General features: G+C 33.8%; 2 protein-coding genes across 2 annotated transcripts; both read right to left on the reverse strand.

Moving 5' to 3' along the window:
* Positions 1–708: 708 nt before the first annotated feature.
* Positions 709–4,289, reverse strand: SDH2-3 (succinate dehydrogenase 2-3). The gene is made up of 4 exons (XM_089612822.1): positions 3,959–4,289; positions 3,026–3,264; positions 1,773–1,982; positions 709–1,002 (listed from the first exon to the last, which is right to left on the reverse strand). Exons 1-4 carry the CDS (start codon positions 4,226–4,228, stop codon positions 861–863), a joined length of 861 nt encoding a protein of 286 aa, XP_089468948.1. The 5' UTR covers positions 4,229–4,289; the 3' UTR covers positions 709–860.
* A 1,255-nt stretch (positions 4,290–5,544) lies between these two features.
* On the reverse strand, positions 5,545–10,109 carry LOC149399558 (AAA-type ATPase family protein). The gene is made up of 8 exons (XM_089613098.1): positions 9,771–10,109; positions 9,322–9,417; positions 8,778–8,888; positions 8,012–8,321; positions 7,804–7,894; positions 7,003–7,336; positions 6,752–6,900; positions 5,545–6,341 (listed from the first exon to the last, which is right to left on the reverse strand). The coding sequence occupies exons 1-8, from the start codon at positions 9,990–9,992 to the stop codon at positions 5,819–5,821; spliced, it is 1,836 nt and encodes a 611-aa protein (XP_089469224.1). The 5' UTR covers positions 9,993–10,109; the 3' UTR covers positions 5,545–5,818.
* Between the last annotated feature and the right edge of the window lie 968 nt (positions 10,110–11,077).

Below are 11,077 nucleotides of genomic sequence, written 5' to 3' on the forward strand. Positions count from 1 at the left end.
TCAATTTTAACCGAAATGAGAAAGAAATAATAGGGAAAATGTTGAAACTCATTTGGACGATTTTTTTAAAGCTTATATTGCTCGGCTTTCAAGCCTAACTCTCGCCTAATGTAGAACTCTTCCTCTGCCGCCGAGACATTTATGTTTTTGATATTTTCTCTGTTTTTTTTTTCTTTTGTTTTAAATTATTGGTTTATTATAAAAGGGTATAGTTAATGGTAAAATTATTAAAAAATTTATTTATTAAAGATTCTTTTTATTATCCAGCCCCCCATATTTGTAAATATCCGATCTTGTATCATTGGCTACTTATAAAGTCCTCCCTAAAAAAAAAAAAAGTGCAATGATAAAACTAGAATCAAACATTAAATATTTTCGCTAACGAAAAAAAATGGGTAGAAAAGTGCAAGCCCGACCCAATCCTTAGAGAGGTTAAACCATTGCCTAGGTCTCATAATTTGGAGAAAAATAAAGGCTCATTTTTTTTTTTAATATTCTGATTGTAGACAATTTTTAATTAGGACAAAGCAAAATAAAGGTATAAAGTGAAACGGAAACATACATCGTGTGGGATATGATATATTTAGGTTTGGCTAGTCTGGATCAACGGAATTGTGACTAAAATCAAAACTCAAAACAAACCAACCAAGTAGAAATATACATCACCAAAATTCGAATTCTGGATCAAAAGAATTGCGACTAAAAACATAACTCAAAACAAAAAAAGTCATGACTTAATATGAATAACGAAAGTTTTTACAGAAATGTGCCACAACTGACATTACAAAATTAATTAATGCAAGTAAAAGTGAAATCATTAAAATGTTTTAAAAGTGTTAAAAAAGACTAATCAAGTTATCTTATTTCATTTTCTGAATTGCCCCGGAGGGGTTCAAGCTTTTCGGACATGCGGCGGTGCAGTTTTTAATGACTCGGCATCTGTAAAGCCGTCCCTCTTCCTCCCTCAATGCCCTCAACCGTTCATCGGTGAAATCGTCTCGGCTGCACAATTGCAAAATCCAATAAACATCACTAGACTATATATAATATGTTCCAAACTTTGTAATATTATTACTCAAATCCTTGATGGCCTAATTTCGGTTTCTAGACATTGCAAAACAATAATTACTCGTGGACACAAATTGAGGTTGATGAAGCAAATTTTTCCGACTGTGGACGGAGCTAGAGCAAGAGCTAAGTGGTGGTTCAGAGGGGGGCTAATTTGAAAAAAAAAATTGAGATGTGGCTAATTTATAAAATTTCTTGTTACCTAAATAAAGTTAATCAAACAATTTTAAAAATCCAAAACCTGAAAAATGTTGATTAGGGTGACAATCGACTGTGTTATACATAAAAGTAGCTCAGAGCTAGGGGCGGACCCAAGTGGCCTGGGCCCCCCCACAAGACAAAAAAATTAGGGCTTAATTTTTTTTTTTTTCAGCCTAAACTGAATTTTGGCTCCCCCTCTTTCCAAGTTCTGGATCCGCCACTGCTCAGAGCTATTATAATAGCTAATTTGTATAAAATTTAGGTATAAACATCATGTATCCCTTAACAAGATAGAATGAAACCTCGAACAACCGTGATTTTGATGAAAGTACAACGTGTGAGGACAAACTAAAATCGGACAAATGTAATATAGACTACACTGATTGTGTTACCCATGTGAAAAATGAAATATTTGAGGACGGAAATATTCTCTCGTAACAGAAGAAATATTTTTTTGCGTCCACTTAATAATAATTTTGAGGTCAGAAAACTACAGAATTTACCTATCGGAAATCCATCGATAGGCGTGAAGAAGTGCAGCGGGTCCCAAGAACTCTTCAGGGTTCCACCAATATGCGGGGCACGATGTGCTACAGCAAGCACAAAATATACATTCATACAACCCATCTAGTCTTTTCCGATCCGTCGGGGATTGCCTATACTCTTTGCCATCCACCGGGGGCTTTTTTGTCTTCAGCCACGGCTCCACAAGTCTAATAAATATATAGCACATCATTTCTTCCTAAATAATTTCGTAGGTTATAACTCAATTAGTTTGGCTTTATCATCATATGCTCGTATGGCATAATTTATCAAAAAATTAGTGTCAAATTTGTATTCAAATCTTTAGAAAGTAATTTAACAAAGTTAATTCCTCAAATTCATGTCGAAGATATTTCAGAAACATTATGGCCCTGCCTCGCCTATTTCAACTTTGTTGGTTAGTGAATATATTTTTTTACTTATTATGATCTTAAACTTGTTAGTTAGTCCTTTTATATTTATTTATTTTGATGTGGGTTCCATAAAGACAAAAGTAGTGTAGTGATTAAATTATCTTTTATGAGAAACTAAACTTGTCATTAAGAGGAAGATTTGCTCTTGGTCCATTTTTACAAGGCGCTCTAGCTAGTTAGACTTTTTTAAACTTAAAATTGTGAAATAACCAACGCTTTAGTAATATTTGGTAATTAGCTAATTCCTGATGCAATAAAACAAAATTGTCCATATTTTCCCCCTCATTCTTTACCAAAAAGAAATTAAATAAAAACAATTTATCTATACCTAAATACTCTCTCTCTCTCTCTCTCTCTCTCTCTCTCTCTCTCTCTCTCTCTCTCTCTCTCACACACACACACACAATTTTAGCCACAGTGAAAGTTAGCATCGCAATTAAAAATCGGTAATAACTGTTGATAGGTTTATTAACTGAAGCATAAACTTTTAACAGTTATTATTGACTATTAATTGCGATTTTAATGTTTTTGACTTCTATCCATGACTAAAAAAGTGTGACGGGGAGAGAGAGAGAGAACTGATATGCTAGTAATTAGAGATTTCGATTAATGAATTGAATTTTTTATTTTGAAAATAAATTATAATTAATTAATTAATTGAAGTAGTAATAATTGTATAAATCATGTGCCACCTGTTGGTTATAAAACTCATTTATATATGTAATAGAAGGCTTACAATTTTCTTTGAATTTTTGTTGGTATATTTGTGGGATTATATATGGTTGTTGTGCAGTGCTTACTTGTATTGTTGGTAGAAATTGGTGAGATCAACGACCAAGTCTTTGATGACGAACATGTGAGGCAAAGGGGTGATCATGGTGGGCTTGGAAGTGTCTGTGTCGATAGGCCTTAGACAAGCCACGGTGTTTGTGCCATCGATGTTCATCGCGCACGAACCACATATTCCCTCTCTGCACGACCTTCTGTAACTCAAGCTCGAATCTTCCTCTGACTTTATTTTTTGTAACGCATCCAACACCTGAAAATTGCAAAATATTACTATGATACAAAAGAACCCAAAACTCAAATCTAACCAAGAAAATTCATTATTGGGATTTGAACAAATAATATTAATAAAATTGATAATTTTTTCAAACAAATATATATATATATATATATATATATATATATATATATATATATATATATTTAATAGGTATGTCAAACAAACAAATTATCAATTCTCAAATTACAAATTCTTAATTTTCTTAATTTATTGAAAGACCATGAGACTTATTAATACATTTTCCTAATGAGCTCTCTATATATACAAATTTATGAAAATTTATGTTTTGTCCTATAGTCAAAATTTGTTGAAGTTCAAATAAATAGTCACGAAATTTTAATAACGAAGTATAAAAAACATTAATTCTCGTAAATATTTATTAATAATTATCACCAAAAATTAAATGAAATGCTAAAAACATCACAAAAATAAATATCACACATAATTTACATAAAACTTATAAAAAATTTGCTTAACAAATATTTTAATTTTAGTGAATTAATTACTCAATTAATTATAATTATAATTTTTTTCATACATACATTTTATTAAGCTTTTCAGAAAAAATAAAATAAAAAATTAACTGCACTAATATTTAAATCCAATTCCCTTCATGATTTGTGTAATCAGAAAAGTCCAGTAATCAGAAAAGTCCAGATTATGTTACCATGGGGCCACAATCGGAGAGGTCAACGAGGTAGGACTGAAGACGTGGCTTGCCATCTGGACGATCAGGATTCCATCGGTAAATCTGGAACTCCTTTTTCAGCGATCCGATCTTCTCCTTCAACGATCGGTGGCCCGAAACTGCCACCTCAGCGTAATCCTGGGCCTTTGGATGGCCTTCTAAGATTGGGAAGTCTTGCTTCTTCGCATCGGCTTTTCTCAGAGCTCTAGTTGCCTTGTTAAACCCTTGCTTAATCCAGTTCTTTGACATCGTTTTCTTTTCCTTATTTCTTTCTGTTTGGTTTTGGAGTAGTGATAGTCCAGGGGTTCGATTCGTTGTTGACGATGTTCTTATGTATGAATTTGCTTGTTATTTGGTTTATAGTGCTTTTGCATGGCTTTTGAAACACGTGTTTCTCAGTGTTACATGTGTTAGATTATACAAGCGCCAACTGGATAGATATCGGTTCGGAGGAATGAACAGTCCTTCTTGGTGCGCATGTTTTCATCTCTAAATAAATGGTGATATTTTGGACCGGAATTCGGCTCTTTGAAAAAAAAGATCAATGCCCATTTAAATTCGGAGATATTAACTGGTGTTTTTCACCGCAAAATTAATACCGGTAATATTTTAACTTTCTATCCTATATCCTTATAACTAGAAATATATGAAAACATCAATCAGCTATTCAATATAAATTAAAGTCCGATTTCTTTAGGGAAAAAAAAAATCATTCAAAATAATTTTTACTCCAAAATTTATAATATTTTTATAAAATTATTTTGATTAGAAAAATATTCCAATCGAATGAGAAAATTATTAAGAACATTTCCTAGATTTTTTTTTTTTTTTTTAAATTTGTTTTCCAAATGAATACTTCAAGATTTAAAGAGTGACCGGAATTTCTTAATCGTGTAATTTAAGGAATTTACACTTATAGTCGACAAGATAAATCTATAACGTAGATAATAAAGAGAAATTTTTTCCCACTTTCATCCAGAGGCCACCACGTGATTTCGCCAGGCGACGACACGTGGCGGCCTTTAATATTTTTTTTTTTTTCGACCTTTAATTTTTTTTCCCTCTCTCATCAATATATTTTGTATAATTTTTTTATATATATTTTTTTTCTCCCTCTCTCATCAATATATTTTGTATAATTTTTTTTATGTATATTAAAATCATAATTACTAATACTATATTATACTATATCAATAACATACATTATTTTGAGTATATGTTATTATATATATATATATATTCTTGGAAAAACTATGTGTATTAATATTACACGTAGATTTTATATGTTATTGTTTAATATATAATACACTTTTACAATTTAACATAATGATATATATTATTAATATAATATAATTTTTTTTTCTTACTTTCTATTTCTCTATATCTTTTTTTAATTTCTTTTATCAAAATTTAACTTCAACTTTTATATACCTAAATTTTTTTTTTGTACATAATACTTCTAAGAAATCTAACAAATAAGAAAACATGCAATATTTTGAAAATTTTTTAATCTTAATAAAATAGAAAGTTTTCAACTTTCTATTATTATGCACCAGAAACGAATCTGGGTCAAACAGAACTTTACTCATAAATCATAAACCAATTTCTCTTATTTTTTTTATTCTGAAACAAATTTCTATCCCAAGAAAGAATTGACATTACCTAACGCATAGGTAAAGAAAACTGTTTCTCCCTCTTTTTTTTTTTCTTCCTTCTAGCAACAATCAACCCCTGTAAAAGCTCAACTCTAATCAGCTTCAAACTACATCTAAATAAACCTCACCAAAGAATCCAAGATCAACAGTGAAGCAAATAAAAACCCTCTCTCTCTCTTTTTCCTTAAATTGGAAGACCACCCTCGGCGGCGAGCTTAATCCTCTGGTGGTGCTCGGAGACCTTGTAACCCACGACCTCCTCGAACAGCCTCGGATCCAAAACACAGTCCGGCTGAGCATAAACCGCCGCCTGAATTCCCGCCACGAGCTTCGCGATCTCGCGCCCCGAAAAGCCCTCTGTCCGCTCCGCGGCCGCTCGGACCACTTCGTCGGAGATGTCTCTCACGGTGATCACGTTCCGCGACTTCTTCTCGAAGAAGTGGCCGAACTTGGCCGGCGAGGACGGGCTGTCGTCCTCGCCGGAGACGTACTTTTTCAGGTAGAGCTTGAGGAGGTTGAAGCGCTCGTCGGGGCCGGGGAGAGGGAATTCGATGACCTCGTCAATGCGGTCGGTGACGGCGGAGTCGAGGTCGGCGGGCCTGTTGGTCGCGAGGACGAGAACGATGTCTCTCGACTGGTCTCCGGTCCGGAAGAGCAACGCGTTCAGAGCGCTCCGCTGGGCTTCGCTCATGTACGTGCTGTTTCGCCTGCCACACAGATATTGTTGGATTCGATTAATTACGTTACATTTCATATCAATTTAGTCCTGCTGCTAAATTTTTAACTAAAAATCGTATAAAGTTAAGGGATTATGGCTAAAACAATTTGATTTGTTATTTCAAACTGTGGACATAAAACAGATTTAGTTGTTCATAGTAAAGTGTTTTTGGTCCTAAGGACTAAATTGATACGTTTTATAACTTATACGGATAATTATGGACTATTTGATAATTCAGAGGGGAAAGTCGAACCACCACCACCATGAAGGAACCAGGGGTATTATTTTAGTATTGCCAAGACAGGATCATATTGAACAAACTTTTATAAACAAATTTATCTCAATAATCTTTAGAATACGGGTTCAGGGAAACATGAATGTATGTATTCTATTACTTACTCGCAAAGGAAAGCATCTGCTTCATCGATAAAAAGAAGCAGACCCCTCTTTGATTTTTTCGCCCAATCGAATATTTCATGGATCTTTGTCACTGCCTGTGGACCGAGCGGTGCAACATCACCGCCAGTCATCATAGCATAATCTAGACCCTGCCACACAAGAGCAAAATAACCAAAACAAAAGGGTCAAAACTAGCAGCCCAAGAGACAAACGGCTTTGGTAAGATTAGAATCTGGTGTGTGTGTACATACCGATTTTCTAGCAATTTCCCTTGCGACCAAAGTTTTTCCGGTCCCAGGCGGGCCGTAAAACAGCATGTTACGAAACGGTGCCTTGTGGGCTTTTGTGTTTGACGTGGCCCGAGCAAGGTGCTCGATTCTCCTCAGCAGCGATGGGTGAAGAACAACGTTTTCGAGGCCTTTCTTCATTCCCAAAGGACCAGAGGCTGTACTGGGATTCAAGATTCTGTTCTTCGCTTGAGCGATCATCTCTGATCCCGGGAATCTCGACATAGACGACTCTCGAATCAGTGATGGCTGACCCAGTATCCGATTAATGTAACTCCATATAACTCTTGAACCTTCTCTGCGAAACAACAACAAAGGAACCACTAACCATAAGAAATTACATTTTGTTTTAGGCTTTCTAGCGTAGACAGTCCCTGAACTATTATGTAATTGGCATTTTGGTCCTTAAAACTATTTATGAGAGCAAAATAGTGCTCAAACCATTGATTTAGTAGAACTTTTGTCCTATTCTAAAATAATTAAAAATCCTTCATGAAATTCAACACCTAAACTTGAAACATATTTACAAATTTAACTAGCTAACTTATTTAAAGAAACTGATTATATTATATTCTGACGCAAAAACACTTGATAAAAGTCATACAAACATTTGGACCTTTAGAGTAAGATATAATTTTCTAATACTTAAAAAAAATGTAGTATAGGGACCAAAATTTTACTCGCAAAATAGTTCAGGGACTATTCGTGTTAAAAAAAACTATGCTTTAGCTATCAAGTTGAAAATGCATAGAACAGAATAGAAACCTAGTTGTATAAACACCAGCTGCCAAAGCTGTAGCTCCTCCGACAGTCATAATCAACTTGTTCCGGTCTGTCAGTAACATTCTTACACCCCCTGAATTGGTGAAATGGACAAGAAATAGTTTAGATAACAAGGAATTCATGATAAATAAAAATAAAATTTGAGCGCAACATTCCATATCATATTTTATTTTTCAGTTTTATTTGAAACCTTCTATATGGCCAAAAGTCGTGTTTATCGCAGCAAGCCATTTCTCTTTTTCGCCACTCATCCGTTCCATCAGCATTCTTCGGTTGTGGTCCTCGGTCAGCTTCGCTTCATGGGCTCGACCCTCAGCCTCAGCCATGGCCTTGACTCTTATGGTCTCGCGTTCAATCTCGGCCCTCTCTTTCTCAGTCTGTCTCTGCTGAGCTTGCATCTGTTCTTCGGTCGCTCTCCGGGCCTGTTCTTTACGAGAAGCAGATACCTCTTGCATCTTAACCAGTTCGACATTATTCATCCTCTGCGATTCGTGGTCCGTCTATAAAATTAAAAAAGAAAAAAAAAGCAATTTGAGTTCGTAATGAATGATCAAGTAAAGTTGAGTCTTTTATACAAATATTGAACTTTATATTATTATTGAATCCAACACCTAAACTAAAACATGTTTTAAAAACTTAAATAACTAGTTCAGAAATAAAAAAAAATAAAAAAAACCCTCACTGAGATACAACCTTACTCTTATCAAAATCCAAAACTGTATGACTTGTGCATAGTATTTTTATGGTTACATTCTAATTTATTATTTAACCAGTCTTTCATGCATCTACTTTTCTAAATGACTATAATGCTATAGAATTAATAGTGTGAGGACTTTTTTACTCTGAAAATCAGTTTATGGATCGAAATATCACTCACATTATAGCTCACACTGAAAAGATTTTTAATTATACGAAAACAAGGAATATATTGTGATTAACCTCACACAAAATCTAACCTGCAAGCGCTTTCTAGCCAACTCGTCTTCATAGCGCAGCATTTGGGCTTTTGCTTGTGCTTGTTGTTGTACTATGTTTCTCTGATCTTCAGCCAGCTTCCTTTGTCTTTCCTACAGAGAAGTGAATATAAAATTTGATACATGAATGATACAACCTTCTAATTATTATGACGAAATATGTCAAACTAACACTATACCTTCGAACTTTTTTTACTAACAGGAAATAGGATTCAAGAGCTCCACTCTCTCACCAAAATGGAATTTCTTTCCCTCCCCAAAAATCTATTACAATCAAATTAGCATGACTTTCTTCTATCATTATAGATTTTATTTGTAAATAATCGATTTAAAACTTTTAACCATTCTATACTTGACCCTCATTTATTCTATATTACTTAGATCCTAACATAAAACCACATTCCTTTCTACCGGTTCATATCATTCTTCGTGTGCAATTTCAAATAGTTGTGGGATTAATTTTTTATGTTCATATTCACTATAGTAAGACAGAGCATGAATGCACAAAAGAGTTGTGACAACTTACGATATCGTTTTGAGCAAGAACTGCTTCATGATGACACTTATCCGAGGCCAACTCAGCGAGCCGAGACTGTTCCTGCTTTCTCATCAAGTCAAAGACCTACAAAACACAGTAAACAACACAAATAAGAAAAACAAAGAGCAAGATTATCAGCAAACAAACAACATCCAATATGATTGATTGGGATCTATATTCCAGAGATACGATACAAAATTTACTCTTAAACAGTATTTGCAACTACAGGAACAAATGTTTTGGTCAACTTTCTCAAACCCAGAAGCATGGAAATAACTGAAATAAATCTTTATCTCACGGGTCAAACATTCCAAACATCAGTTCAATAAACATAATTTGAAAGAAATTAAAAAAAAAAAAATTAAAAATCTCCTAGAAGCGTAGAAATGATTGAAATTAACATAATTTAACTGGAACCCTAAAAATAATAGAATTACCTGTTTGGCGTAGGAAGAGCTATTGATTTCCCTGAGAGCTTTGGCTCCTCTCTCGAGCGCCTCGGGATCGAAGCCCGAGCCTCGGGGCTCTTCAGCCGAAGAAGAAGAAGAAGACGACGATTCGGATTCCGATTGGGCATTATTATCGGCGCTTTGTCCCGACGAAGAGGCCGGTGAAGAGGAGAAGAAAGGGAACCGAAAGGACGAAGACGTGGCGGCCATTGACAATGAGATTGCTCGAGCTAGAGATTAACAGAGCAACGGAGAAACAGACATGAATGAATGATGATAAACCCTAGAAATTATCACAGGGTTTAAGGTTTTATTTTATTTTCTCCTATTATTATTGTTTCTTGGTACACGGAAATAATGACATAGAACCCGACATAAATAAACGACAAAAATAACAAATTGAATCAACGATACAATTATTACAGAAACGACAAGTAAATACAAATGAATAAATAAATGACATTTTTATAAAAGAAACGACAAGAACAAATACAAAAGAATATAAACGATATATTTGTAAATAAAACGACAAGAACAACCAATGAATAATAAACGACATATTTGTAAAAGAAACGACACGTAAATACAAATGAATGAAAAAACAACAAGAGCAACTACAAACGAAGAAATAAACGGCATACTTAAAAAACGACAAAAACAAATGAATAAATAAACGACATATTTGTAACATAAACGACAAGTAAAAATAAATGAATAAATAAACGACCGATGCAGACGAAGCAGATGGGCAGCTAATAATTGTTGTGAGATTAGACTCGTATCCTTAACATTAACTTTAATCCTGGTTCCGCCACGTGACGTCTCCAGGGGGCGACATGTGACGGCCAGTTTTTTTTTTTTTTTTTTTTTTTTTTTTTTTTTTTTGCTTCCGATTTTGGTTGGTTCGTTTGTTTTTTTTGTTTTGTTTTGTTTTTTTTTTGCTTCCGATTTTGGATGGTTTGTTTTTTTTTTTTTTTTTGCTTCCGATTTTGGCTCTTTTTTTTTCTTCTTTTTTTCCTTCCGATTTTGGTTTTTTTTTTATTTTGAATTTTTCTTTTTTTCCTTCCAATTTTGATTTTTTTCCTTCCAACCATTAATTTTTTTATGTATGTTATAATCATAATTACTAATATTATATTATACAATATCAATAACATACATTATCCTTTATTTTTTTCCCCGACTAATTTTTTTCCCCCTCTCATCAATATATTTTGTATATCTTTTTATTTATATTATTTCCTTTTTTCTCCCTCTTTCATCAATATATTTTGTATAATTTTTTTATGTATATT

This window comes from Urtica dioica, chromosome 4 (genome assembly GCF_054948205.1).
Source record: "Urtica dioica subsp. dioica isolate 48M chromosome 4, U.dioica_male_clone48M_v1_H2, whole genome shotgun sequence".
NCBI classification, from domain to species: domain Eukaryota; kingdom Viridiplantae; phylum Streptophyta; class Magnoliopsida; order Rosales; family Urticaceae; genus Urtica; species Urtica dioica.